The sequence below is a fragment of the Eptesicus fuscus genome, chromosome 2 (assembly GCF_027574615.1).
Source record: "Eptesicus fuscus isolate TK198812 chromosome 2, DD_ASM_mEF_20220401, whole genome shotgun sequence".
Taxonomy (NCBI): Eukaryota; Metazoa; Chordata; class Mammalia; order Chiroptera; family Vespertilionidae; genus Eptesicus; species Eptesicus fuscus.
The window spans coordinates 59,269,669-59,283,805 of record NC_072474.1 but is presented as its reverse complement, the minus strand read 5'-3'; the positions used below and the strand labels follow the sequence as shown (position 1 = coordinate 59,283,805).

General features: G+C 40.6%; 1 protein-coding gene across 1 annotated transcript in view; it reads left to right on the top strand.

Moving 5' to 3' along the window:
- HERC6 (HECT and RLD domain containing E3 ubiquitin protein ligase family member 6) overlaps positions 1-13,853 on the top strand; it is a 66,521-nt gene extending 52,668 nt beyond the window's left edge. The window contains exons 17-23 of the mRNA XM_054727499.1: positions 1,406-1,549; positions 5,110-5,276; positions 6,715-6,781; positions 8,059-8,129; positions 9,437-9,620; positions 9,708-9,810; positions 13,542-13,853. Of these exons, the coding sequence (XP_054583474.1) occupies positions 1,406-1,549; positions 5,110-5,276; positions 6,715-6,781; positions 8,059-8,129; positions 9,437-9,620; positions 9,708-9,810; positions 13,542-13,765 (960 nt within the window). The 3' untranslated portion in view covers positions 13,766-13,853. The remainder of the gene's footprint in view (positions 1-1,405; positions 1,550-5,109; positions 5,277-6,714; positions 6,782-8,058; positions 8,130-9,436; positions 9,621-9,707; positions 9,811-13,541) is intronic.
- The last annotated feature ends 284 nt before the right edge of the window (positions 13,854-14,137 follow it).

Genomic DNA, 14,137 nt, shown 5'->3' with positions numbered 1-14,137 from the left:
AAAGACTTGGGTCAAGGAGGGGCGAAGCATTGGGGCTGTCAATGCAATCCACAAGCAGCAGGGGGAACAGATACTTTTCCTACATTTTGGCTTTACTTTTACTAGCAGCTATAGAACTTCCACTACTCTATTGGTTCTAACTATCCTTCACTTCATCCTTTGTGGGCCCCTGTAGGAATTTTATTGTGTGGTACCTCAGCTTATTAGCCTTATTGAGGCTATAAAATAATGACTAACTCTAGATTCTAGCTGGAGTCTGTTCAGAAAGGAGTAGATTTTCTTGATATCAGCCGTGAGGGAAGGGTTCGGTTCTCAGAGAAGACACCAGAACCTGGAGGATGAGACTCACACAGGAGAGGGATATTTCTCAGCATGGGACTCCAAAGGGAAACAAAATATTTTATAAGCCAGACTTTCTAGTTGTATGTCTCCCTCTGTACCTACTTTCCTTTAAATATTGATTATGCTGAAATGAATTGAAAATGGTTCTGCTACAGGAGATGATAAAGAGGTAAGAAGGTAAGAGAGATCTGATCAAAATATAGACCCTGAAGAAGGCAAGGCTGTCAAGACCCATTATGAGTGTGTCCTGACCCCGGCAGAGGCAGACTTGCTAGGGTAAATGAGCAGAAATGAGAAAATCAGAAGTAAGCTTAATTCGTTATTGGGATATCCAGATGGAATGGGAGGCAGGCCCTTGGAGATGACCATCTAGGGCCAAGGAATCAGCTGATCAAAGTGGCAGTAGATAAGATCTTCCAAAAGAGAACTCTTAGTCAAGCTTAGTGATGCTTGTATTAAAGAGATAAAAAGAAATTATCCAGGAAAGGAAGTAGAGAGGGAATAGTAAGAAAAGGTGGGAGTGTCCTCAGCCACAAAGTCCAAAAGTGGACTTTAGAAAAGAGGGACTGGTTCATACTGATTTCCCACACAAGGGATATGGGCAGTTAGATCTCATGGTTGCTGGAAAGATGCCATGCCCAAGCTGACTGGGAGAGGTGGGAGAAGTCAAATAGTTGTTGATTGGAGCCAAAACTGTAAAGTCTGAATGATGCAATGAAAACAGATAACAAGATAGAAGAATCAGGGGATTTAGTGGATTAAAGCACATAAAAATTTGTTTTAAGACACTGGTCAACATAATTGGTGAATGCTGAGTCTTGCTAGAATCCCCTTCACTTGGTTCATGTGGCTGTGTAATGGTCCCATGCACTCAGTATGCAATAATCTGACAATTAATAGGTTCATGGCAGCTGCTGCTCAGTAGCAAATGGAGGGAGAACAGATTGCAGTGAAGTAAGGGATGTGAGATTCTGGGAATTCTGGTGACTGCAGGAGGTTTGAAACTTTTCTACAAAAGGTCAAGGCATTATATTTTAATTCTGCGAGTGTTCTCTTTCCTCAGATTGAATTTATTAACGAAATTCGTTCTGTGGGTGATGGGGTAAAGTCCGAGTTCTTCTACTTCATATTTGAAAAGATGACCAAAACAGAATATGGAATGTTCATATATCCGGAAGAGGGTTCCTACATGTGGTTTCCTATCAGTGTAAGTCTTTTATTTATTTTCTTATGTTTTTTTCAGAATAGAAAAAGTATACCATATACTACAACACGAGAACCATACATAATCATGTAAAATTAGGTCCTGGACAGTGGGGCTGAGTTGGTTGGAGCATCGCCCATGCACTGGAAGGTCATGAATTTGATTTCCAGTCAGGGGCCATACCTAGGTTGTGGGTGCCATCCAAGTTGAGGCATGGTCAGACATGTATGGGAGGCAAGTAATCCAATCAATGTTATCTCTTTCACATTGATCCTCTCCCTCCCTTTCTAAAATTAATTTTTAAAAGTGACACTATTTTAAGTAAATAAATAATGTAAAATTAGGTCCTATAGAGTCTTGCTCCTCAAAAGATGGTCCACAGAGCAGCAGCTCCAGCAACACCTGTGAAAAGCAGAATCTCAGGCCTGTGTAGTTTATAAGATCCTCAGGTAATTTATATGCACTTTATATTTTCAAACAGCTTTAATGAAGTACACTCAAGATACAATAAACAGCACATAGATCTTCCAGTTTGATAAGTTTTGATATACATATATACCCATGAAACTCTCACCATCATCAAGATAATGAACATAGCCTGGCCAGCATGGCTCAGTGGTTGAGTGTTGACCTATGAACCAGGGGGTCACAATTTGATTCCCAGTCAGGGCACATGCCCAGGTTGCAAACTCGATCCCCAGTGGGGCGTGCAGGAGGCAGTAGATCAATGATTCTCTCTCATCATTGATGTTTCTATCTCTCTCTCCCTCTCCCTTCCTCTCTGAAATCAATAAAAATGTATTTTTAAAAAAGATAATGAACCTACGCATCATCCCCCCAAGTTTTCTTATATCCCTTTCTAACCCTACTCCTCTGCTACTATGCCTCTGGTGCCCCCTATCCCATGCCCAGGCAACAACTGTCACTATAGAGTACTTTGAATTTCCTAAAATTTTACATAAATGGAATCATAAGTATTCTTTGTGTCTGTCCTCTTTCACTCAGCATAATTATGTTGAGACTCAAGCATGTTGTTGAATGTAACCATAGCTCATTCCCTTTTATTGTTGAGTAGTATTCCATTGTATGGATGTACTACATGTTGCTTATCTAGTCACTTCTGTTGGATATTTGGGTGGTTTCCTAAATTTTGAGAGGCAGTAATCTAGAATGTTTCTGTAAGAAGAGAATTATTAATATAATCCTAGAGATAATTGCTAACTCTAATAAGGTGGTTCATTTCTACAATGATTATATTTTTACAAGGATCCTCAAAATGTAAACATTTCTTAAAATAACAAAAAAAATTGTCTTTGTTTCTCTATGAGAAACATAGAGAAAATAATTCTATAAAGAATCATGTTGAGCCTCAATTTATGGATCCCCTTTCTGATAAATTTCCAAGTGTTCTTTCCACAGTACAAGTTTGGGACTCAGGGGACAGGGAAAAGGAAAAGAAAGACAAGTGGGTGTGGAAAAGTATTGAAAAGTAATCTGTATCTTTTTGAGAAAGAATGAACTTCTAAAAAAAGTAGAAATGGCTAAGGTGTACAAATGGTAGGATTTTTATGGGTCAAACAACAAGCATTTATTGACTATTTCTTGAGACTCCACATTGTATTAAATATTGTGAGTGATTCAAATTAGAATACACAGTCCCTTCCCTCTTTTTGTATTTGTAGATGGAGTGATAAGACTAAAACACCATGAACTTTAGCAATTGTTTCTAAATTTTGGATTGCTGACTTTATGTGTAATCGTTGTTGAGCATGGGAGGGTAGGATGCACTGATGTAGAATTGTAAGGAAGCCCAGAGCTGTAATCTCGAGTGATGGTGGGTGAGTCATTTAGCTTTTCTGAGTTTTCGTTTTCCTCACCTATAAAATGGCTGTCATAATTTCTGTTCTGCCTGCTTTATAGGACTGTTGTAAGAATAAAACAAGACAAGGCATATATACAAATGTGAAAGCGCCAGGAAAACTTTAGGGCACTACCCAAATTTTAGGGATTCTTTATTAGAGAGAAAGTAATCAAGGGGAACTGAAGTAATTGGAGAAAGTGTAATGGAAAAGTGGAGACCTGAGGTTGATGTTGAAGGACAGGGACAAAATAGATCAAAGAGATGCAAGCAAGGGATGTACTGTTGACCTTTGAACAACCTGGGGTTTAGGGGTGCTGATCCCTTTCTTCCACACACAATGGAAAGTCTGTGTTTAACTTTTGACTCTCCAAACATAACTAATAGCATACTGCTGACCCCTTACATCAACTCCGTGAGGTAGATAGTTTGTCCCCATTTTACAGATAAATAAACAGGTTCAAAGAGATTAAATACGCTACGAACATCCAACTAAGCTGGAATATGGATTCAGGACTAGACAAAGCCATTACTCTTCTTTTTAATAATATATTTTTTATTGATTTCAGAGAGGAAGGGAGAGGGAGAGAGAAACATCAATGATGAGAGAGAATCATTGATCGGTTGCCTCCTGCATGCCCCCTACTGGGGATCGAGCCCAAAACCCAGGCATGTGCCCTGACCACGAATCAAACTATGACTTTCTGGTTCATAGGCAGACACTCGACCACTGAACAATACCGACCAGGCCAAACCCCTTACTCTTAAGCATTGTGTTATACTGCTGGGTAGAGAACAAACAAAAGTCTGATTCATGTATGACTCAGTGAAGAGACTAAATCAACTAGACCCAGGGAACACATTACAGATACAGGAAATAAAAACTGAACAGGTTAAAGGATGCTACCTTTGGAGTATACTTGTATTGTATTTTTAACTCATTTTCAAAAATCAAAGATATTTTAACATTTATCCTCACAATTACTGTAAGAAGAAAATAGGACAAGTGGATTGTGGTCTAGAGTCATGCACCTACTAACAGCAAGGCTGTTGCTGGAATAGAAATCTTAAAAGAATTAGCAGGTTAGTGATCTCTTGGTTGGGCTGTAGTGAGAGTCTGGCCAGATGTGGCCAGTGCAGAGAGGAGAGTGAAGCCAATATCATCAGGACTCTCTCCTTCCTTCCACTCACCTTCCCTGACCCGTATGCTTGTCCGTGTCAGGACACCTTGGATGAGGGTTATATTGCTGAAAGGACACCACTCATCTGACACACATCTGGCATTCCTGATGCCGGCTCAAAGTGTAAATAAAGTTCACCCTTTCTTCCACAGTGTTGTTTTTCTACGTGAATTTGAAGGCAAAGACTGTAAAATTAAATATGGAAAATCTTAGTTTATAAGGTTAGCTGAGCATATTTTTTAATATTCTAGATATGCTGTTACTAACAAAAAGTAAACTCATTTATTTAATATTATGAACTCTTAATTTGTATTTTAACTTATGGAAGAACTCTGAACTGTAATACAGCCAGAGTAAAAACCTCAAATTTTTATTTTCTTGAAACCCCTTTTGTTTCTAATTTGTGACTCTTAGAAAAGGAAACCAAAAACATTTTTTGCTAATCTAATTTCCCAGTGATTATTGATTATTTATAATACATTACTGCTGTTTATTGTTGTTCTTTTCTCCTTCTTCCTTCCTAGCCTAAATGTGAGAATAAGAGATATTTCCTCTTTGGGGTGCTGTGTGGACTCTCCCTGTACCATTTAAATGTTGCCGATATTCCTTTCCCACTGGCTCTGTTTAAGAAACTTCTGGACCAAAAACCATCACTGGAAGATTTAAAAGAACTCAGTCCCCTTTTGGGAAAGTAAGTACATGTTTCTCCAGGACTTTATCTAGTCAGTCTTAGTTGTCTCGGCATAAATGATGTTCCACACAAAGACACAGACACACAAAAGGCCTTCAATTTCAACAAATGTATGCTGTTTAGATGAATTTGAATTTTAGCATGATTTATAAACAAGGAAATCTTCAAAAATGGAAAAAGGCCAAATGTTCCTCTAATTATTGGCCAGTACAATAAACAATGCCTGGTGTCTTCAGTTTATCCAGATGGAAAGTTGCTTTAGACAATACACAGTATTCTTAATGCGAATCATACATACTACATTTATTTTGCATAAATTGTATTTAATCATATTTACTTTATTTAAAGAACACAGCATGTCATCAACTTTATTTTTAAGGGTTGAAAAATGCTTGTTCTAAGTTAAAAGGCAAACTATATCCTGTGAGGAAAATACTGGCAACATATGATAGACAAAGGATTAGTATCTCTGATGTATAAATATACAGAGGTGGGCAAAAGTATAGATTAAATTACCAGCCATCATTATATAAAATATAAATCATAAGTAAGGATACAAAATAATAACAATAAGACAATAATAAATAAACTCAGTGTTTCACGTACTCACAACTGTAAACCTACTTTTGCCAAGCCCTGTATATGTGTCATCACACATATGTATATACTAGTATATGGTTAATAAAAAAAATGAAAATATGCTCAACCTTAATAGTAATTCAGGAAATACAAATGAAAAGGAAATGTCATTTTTCGCTTTATAGATTGACAACTATCAAAAGGTTTTTCATAAAATACAGAGTTGACAGACAGATTGGGGAAAGGGATTCTCCTCTCATGTACTGTTAGTGGAAGAACAAACTAGCTAGATTTATACTGTATGCCCTGTATTGTCAGTGTCGAGCAGGGGTTGAGAAACCCCTGGCATTTTTGTCTGGATAATCCTTTGTTGTGGAAGGCTGTCCTGGGTATTGTAGGAGATGTTGAGCTGCATATGGGCTTACTATCCACTAGATGCCAGTAGCAACCCTCTAATGGTTTTTTTGTTTTGTTTTGTTTTGTTTTGTAACCCTCCTCTAATTATGACAACCAAAGATGTCTCCAGATTTTTCCAAATATCCAAGGGGTGGGGGGGAGACAGTAGGGGGAGATGGGGACAAAATCACCCTAGTTGAGAATCACTGGTCTAGAGGAAGGGGCTTTTTATTGTACCTTCTACCAAGACACAGCAGTGTCTGTGTTGGCAGTGGTTCAAGCAATCAAAACTGTAAATAGAGGTTAACTCTAGGAAGAGGGAGTGGGAAGGCGCAGGAGAGGAAATTCTCATGGCATTTTATACATTTCTGTAGTGCCCCCAATTTTTCCATTGAACATTTATTAACTTTTGAAATGTTATAAGATCAATAAATAAACATTTTTAAACCAAAATTTTCATTAGGAATTTGCAAGAAGTTCTAAATTATGAGACTGATGACATTGGAGAAGCACTTTGCATATATTTTTCTGTGAGTACTGTCAACCCATGGTTATTGGCGCCAATTTGGTGCCAACAGGAATTCCCAACTTGGTGTGCAATGAAGGAAACTGTTCCGTGCAAAACAGCTCAACTGATACAGCCCAGCTGTGAAAACAGCATGGCTTTGAGGCAGCCCTGGGGCCAGGCCCCTCTGCTAGACAGCTCTGCTCTGCTCTGCTCTCCTCTCCTCCTCACGCGTGTGCTATGTATGCTCTGGTCTGCTCCTTGCGGGTCTGCTTTGGGCTGGGCTACTCTGCTTTGCTCTACTCTGGCCTCCTCCATTCTGTGCAGTCTGCTTTTGTCTGTGCTGGTCTGCTCCACTCCGTCTGGGAAACATAGTCCTGTCTTCAGTGGGAAGGGAAAGTGCACTCCCCCAGCCAGAGAGGAGCTGGCTTATATAGACAGAAGTCCCCAACCCCGATCCCTGATTGATCCATCCTCATGCAAATGAGGACTCCATATGCTCACAGTTGGCTTGGTCCAAAAGGCATTGCCCTGATTGGTCCGTGAAGGTGTTGATGGGGATATTGTTGTGCAGCTCCAATTGGATGGAGAAAGCCTCAATCCTATTGGATAAAATAGGATTCCAGGAGCTCTTTTAGAAGGGCTGGCTCAGATGGCAGAACCAAGGTGTGAGCAGGTAGTTCAATGCAAGCTTCTCCCTTAAGTTCAGTTTGCAGAACAGGTCCCTGTGTAGAAACAGCTGCTAGGCTGTTGTTGTTGTTTTTTAAATTTAGCCACAAGGAGCCCTTCTTAGTAGGCATCTTCTTTCTCAGGGTTCACAGTATATTTTAGCTTTAGTCTTTTAAAAAAATAATTTTATTATAATATCTCAAATATGGGATTCCTTTTTTGAATGGTACTTTACTTCTGTACTGTAAGACTTTCTCCCTACCTGCTCCTCATTTTTTACCTATGTAAATAACTAAATGGATCAATGTATGCTTAAAAGCAATTTACAACATACACTAGGGTAGGTTTTTAAATGTTTTATGTATTTAAAAGGCTGAACTGCATAAATAATTATTTAGCTCCCAGTTATTTAAATTTTGTTAGGAAAGAACACAGAGTGTCCCAAAAAATGTATACACACTTGGAATAATTATTCATCCCAATGGGGTAAATCTGAAAAGAAAGAAACATCAGTTGAGCTATCAGCTGTTAAAGTGTGTATGCATTTTTTGGATATCCTATAAATTGGCACTAATGGTAATATGGTTAATTATTAAGACTTTCTTTCATGTTTGCTACCTGAATATATTACAGCTACGATGGGACCAACATAATGTTGATTTAATTCCAAATGGGATCTCTATACCTGTGGACCAAACCAACAAGTAAGTTTTGGGACCTAGAATATATGCTTTGAATAAACATAAAATGTTTATGTCACTTTACTTTATAAATGTATTTTAGCTTCTCAGGTGATCATTTTAGTTCCTCATCTTTTAGAAAGATAAAACAGTTATAGGGTAAGAGGAGAAAGGAATCACAATTAAATATTTCCTTTGTAGCACTTTTCACTATTCATTTAACAATTATTTTGAGCCCCTACTATGTACTAGACCCTATTCTAGGTGCTGGAGCTATAGCAGTGAAAAAGACAGACACAATATAGAGCTTAAATTCCAGTAGGACCGAAAGACAATACAAGAATAAATTATTATGTAATAGAATAAGGATAAGTACTCTGAAGAAAATTAAATCCAATTAAGAGATTAGCGTTACAGGTTGGAGGTATGCTGGAGGCAGCTGGTACCAGCTTGTGAGAGCTGATTGATTGTTAAATTTTCAAAACTGTTGAGAGTTTATTTTTAAGTGTTCGTAGCTTGAAATCAGCCATAGTGGGAATATTTACACCACAGAAATTGGCGAATGCTACCAATGAGCATTTCCTTTTTCTCTTTCCCTTCAGATAACTGATTTATAAACATTTACCAGCATGCCACTGGTTACAGGGGAGGGCAGAGAGAAATCAATATAGATAGGATAGTCCAGGAAGGATGCTCAAGGGGTGGGAGACTATAATTTTTCTGGTGGAAATACCTCCAGTAGCAGCCCTGCCATCAGGAAATTCTTCATGTAACGGAGAGGACAGACTTTGCATAAATAATTTTTATACAATGACATGTAAGTGTGGAGGGAAAGAGGAACAGAGGACCAACCCTGAGAAAGACATACTCATATTGATGAGTGATCAAAGTTGTAGGAAAGGGGAAAGCACTGCATGCTATGGCCTGACTACAAGAGCGACAGTGAGGCCAGAGATTCAAATGGAAGTGGGAAGAGGCTGGAGAGTAGGGTAACGGTCAGACTATGAAGGGCTTTTTTATCTGTGGAGGTTGCGCTCAGCCTTTGAAAGTTTTTAAGCAGGAGAATGGAATGTTTTCCTGTTTTTAAAATATGATCCTGTCTGCAGCTAGGAAAATGGGAGTAAAACAAAGTCTTATTCCTTCTGCTATATGCTCCAGGGTTCCTTCTTCTAGCTGATCAGATGTTTTTATATCTTAGAGTAGTATTGGGTTGTGTGCTAAGCAGAAGGAATTTACTTTTCTTTCTTAATAGAAATGGTAAAAAGGGCAAAAATCAAGAATATTTTAGGCACTAATAAAGTATGTTATTGGACTTCTTTGTTTCCTTCAAGGACCGATTATGTTTCTCAGTGTGTTGATTACATTTTCAACACTTCTGTCAAGGATGTTTATGAGGAATTTCGGAGAGGATTTTATACAGTCTGTGACAAAGAGATACTTAGACTTTTCCACCCTGAAGAACTAAGGACAGCAATAATTGGAAATACTGATTATGACTGGAAACAATTTGAAAAGGTCGGTAATAACTAATTGCCCCCAATTCTTCTGAAATACGTTTATATGTCCCCCCCTAAAACCCATTTTCTCCCTCTTTTTCTCAAGAATTCAATATATGAGCAAGAATACCATGAATCACATCCTACTATACAGATGTTTTGGAAAGCTTTCCATAGATTAACTTTGGGTGAAAAGAGAAAATTCCTCTGTAAGTATTATGGTAATAGAAGGATCTATAAATATATATATATATCTTTTAAAAAGATATCTTATTTATGGTGGATCAAGTGTGTTAATGGCAACACAAGGGTTATAACCAAGTTCCTTCTGGACCAATGGTTTTTCTCGTACCTAAGCCTGTTCCCCATTTAAAAAAATTATAATAAAGATATCACTATTTTACTACCTTCTCTACACTGACTCTAATCCCACCTCCAATTTTAGTTTGCATCCACTTTCCTCATTCTAGGTGGCTCCTAATCAAGCCTTTTTATCTTACCTTCAGTTAATAATCTAAGTCCTATGGAATTAGGACAATGTAAACTGCCTCCAACGTTATTTTAGAAATAATAATAATAGCAATGACCAGTGATGATGATAACAGCATTTATTGTGTACTTACTCTATGCCAGGCATTGCACTGATCACGTTGTATCTATTAACACCCTTTGTCCCAATAGCAACCTAATGAGGAGGTACTTACATATTTTCCGGCGTATAAGACGACTTTTTAACCCAGGAAAATCTTCTATACGCCCAGTCATCTTATACGCCGGAAAATACGGTATTTTCCCCATCTGAGGAAAAAGAGGGTTGGAGTATTAGTAGCTTCCTATGTTCAGATACCTGGTTAGTGTCAGAACCAGAATTTGAACACAGCAGGCTGATCCAAAGCCCAGGCTATTGACCACTAGGCTCTGTGTCCTTGGGCTATACAAACTTTTCCTGGTGGGAATCCTAAGGTTTCCCTACAACACACAATGACATTCTCTCACCTCCTTATCCCATTTTTCAGCTCCTCTTTCTTCTTGCTATTTTTGTTGCTACTGAGGATGCTGGAGGACAATTACAACTTCTCCACAAACCCAACCTACTTCTCCACAAACCCAAACTACCTTTCCAGTATGCTCTCTTAATGGGGAACATGTACTTCAGCCCAGTGGTTCCATTACCTGTACATTCAGGTCTGTACATTCAGTGAGTTCACGTACATCTTCCTATTTCAGGCATTTTTCCTTAGGGTCCCTCCCCACACCACTCAGCTCTTCTCCTTGAGAATTAACTAGCCAGATGTGACCTCTGTGAAGTCTCCCTACTTACCCCAGCCTGGCCCTTCTCTCCCTGCCCTCAGTCTTAGGGCTTTCATCGGGCACTTCACCTCATGCTTTTTGGTTGTGCTAAAATAAACCTCCCTGTACCTTGCTATTATCTTTTCATGTGCTGTTGGCCCTTGAACAACCTGGGGGTTAGGGGCATTGATCCCAGCCCACACACACAATGAAAAGTCTCTGTATAACTTTTGACTTTCCCCAAACTTAACTACTAATAGCCTACTGTTGACCAGAAGCCTTACTGATAACATAAACAATCGACTAACACTTTCTATTAGACACACACACACACACACACACACACACACACACACACACACACATATATATATATATATATATATATATATATATATATATACTAGAGGCCCAGTGCACGAAATTCGTGCATGGGGGGGTGTGTCCCTCAGCCCAGCCTGCACCCTCTCCAATCTGGAACCCCTCGAGGGATGTCCGACTGCCCGTTTAGGCCCAATCCCAGTAGGATTGGGCCTAAACGGGCAGTCGGACATCACTCTCACAATCCAGGACTGCTGGCTCCCAACTGCTCGCCTGCTTGCCTTCCTGATTGCCCCTAACCACTTCTGCCTGCCAACCTGATCACCCCCTAACCACTCCCCTGACAGCCTGATTGCCCCTAACTGCCCTCCCTTGCAGGCCTTGTCCCTCCCAACTGCCCTCCCCTCCTGGCCATCTTGTGGTGGCCATCTTGTGTCCACATGGGGGCAGGATCTTTGACCACATAGGGGCAGCCATCTTGTGTGTTGGAGTGATAGACAATTTGCATATTACTCTTTTATTAGATAGGATAGAGGCTTGGTGCACAGGTGGGGGCCAGCTGGTTTGCCATGAAGGGTGTCCCGGATCAGGGTGGGGGTTCCCTTGGGGCATGGGGAGGTCTGGGTGAAGGGCCTGTGGTCGTTTGCAGGCCGGCCACGCCCCCTGGTGACCCAAGCTGAAGCCCTGGTATCTGGGATTTATTTATCTTCTTAATTGAAACTTTGTAGCCTTGAGCAGAGGCCAGGGCAGGCCAAGAAGTTTGGCTTCCTCCATCTCTGGGGAAACCCAAGCTTCCTGCTCACTCCATGGCCACAGTCATTTTTGTTGGGATTTATTTATCTTCTATAATTGAAACTTTGTAGCCTTGAGCGGAGGCCAGTGCCAGCCAGAGCAGGCGGAAAGCTTGGCTTCCTCCATCGCCAGGGAAACCCAATCCTCCTGCTTGCTCCGTGGCCAGCCGCCATCTTGGTCGGGTTAATTTGCATACTCTCTCCTGATTGGCTGGTGGGGGTGGCTTGTGGGTGTAGTGGAGTGATGGCTAATTTGCACATTTCTCTTTTATTAGTGTAGAGAGAGAGAGAGAGAGAGAGAGAGAGAGACCCCACATAGTTCAAACCCATGCTGTTCAAGTGTCAACTATATGTAATTTCCCCCCAACTAGACTATGAACTCACTGAGGACAAAGATCAAATGTCATGATTTTTCCATGCTCCACATAGTCTCAGGTAGTTCTCTCCACACAAGATTATTCAATAAATATTTACTGAATTAAGTGATTAATTTCTTCCTTTTCATTTTAAACTAGAGGCCTGGTGCATGACTCAGGGGATGTCCGACTGCCGGTTTAGGGATCGAGTCTGTGGGATCGGGCCTAAACCAGCAGTCGGACATCCCTCTTGCAATCCGGGACCGCTGGCTCTAAGCATTCGCCTGCCTGCCTGCCTGATCGCCCCTAACTGCCTCTGCCTGCCGACCTGATTGCCCCTACCCGCCTCTGCCTGCCAGCCTGATCGCCCCCTAACTGCTCCCCTGCTGGCCTGATCGCCCCCTAACTGCCCTCCCCTGCCAGCCTGATCACCCCTAACTGCCTCTGCCTCGGCCCCTGCCACCGTGGCTTTGTCCAGAAGGATGTCCAGAAGATGTCCAATCTAATTAGCATATTACCCTTTTATTAGTATAGACTAGAGGCCTAGTGCATGAAAATTTGTGCACTGGAGGGGAGAGGTCCTTCAGCCCAGCCTGCCCCCTCTCACAGTCTGGGAGCCCTCAGGGGATGTCCTACTGATGACTTAGGCCCGCTCCCCACAGTCTGGCCTCCCTCTGCAGAAGGCAACTGGGCCGATCAGGGGAAGGTGCCGCCCCCATCACCCTGCTCCTGCTGCTGCCACTGCCGGCCGCAGCAGCTGCAAGCCCTGGGCCTCGCAGCTGCCAGAGGTTACGGCTGCCTGAGACCCAGGACTTGCAGCCGCTGGGGTTCACGGCTGTCGTGAGTCCCAGGCCTTGCAGCTGCTGTGGCTTTGTCTGGATGGATGCCCACCCTAATTAGCATATTACCCTTTTATTAGTATAGATTTTGCTCTTTCTAAGGAATATCTTTTTTTTAATATATTTTTTTATTTCAGAGAGGAAGTGAGAGGGAGAGATAAATATCAATGATGAGAGAGAATTATCAATCGGTTGTCTCCTGCACAACCACACTGGGGATCAAACCAGGCATGTGTCTAAACAGGAATCTAACCATGACATCCTGGTTCATAGGTCAATGCTCAACCACTGAGCCATGCCAGCCAGGTACTAAGGAATATCTTAACCAAAGATTCCTTTCCAGTTTTTCTTACAGGAAATGATAGGCAGACTGAAAGAGGATTACAAGAAATGAGAATCAGATTTCGCTGTCCTGAAATGTTGAGTGAAAGAGATTACCCAAGACCACTCGTATGCCATGGTATTCTGGACCTCCCTAAATATTCTACAATGGAAAGACTGGAGGAAGCACTTCAAGTAGCCATCAACAGCAACATTGGATTTGTCTCACCCACAGACACACAGTGATAATGACCCTGGGAGTCTCAGTCTGGCCTCAGATTCCCAGGTTCTCTCACTCTTCGATTCAGATGTTCTTCTTTCGTTCTAATTAGTACAAAGAGTTGATAATTTTAATTAGAATTAATAAATGTTGAAATAAGTAAAAAGTGATTAAGATAATATTTTTAATGAATCAACATTTCCTGATCCATAAACTTGCTATCCTAATATTTGCCTTTTAGTGAATTACTTCCTGAACAATAATTACCAGTTAAAAATAAGCTGAATATTAAAACCTAACAGCTGATTTTTAAAATATTGTGCATCTAATAAACACTGCCTGCAAATATGAAAGTTTGAAAAAATAAACAAAAATATAAACTAATTTAACTTCATTTT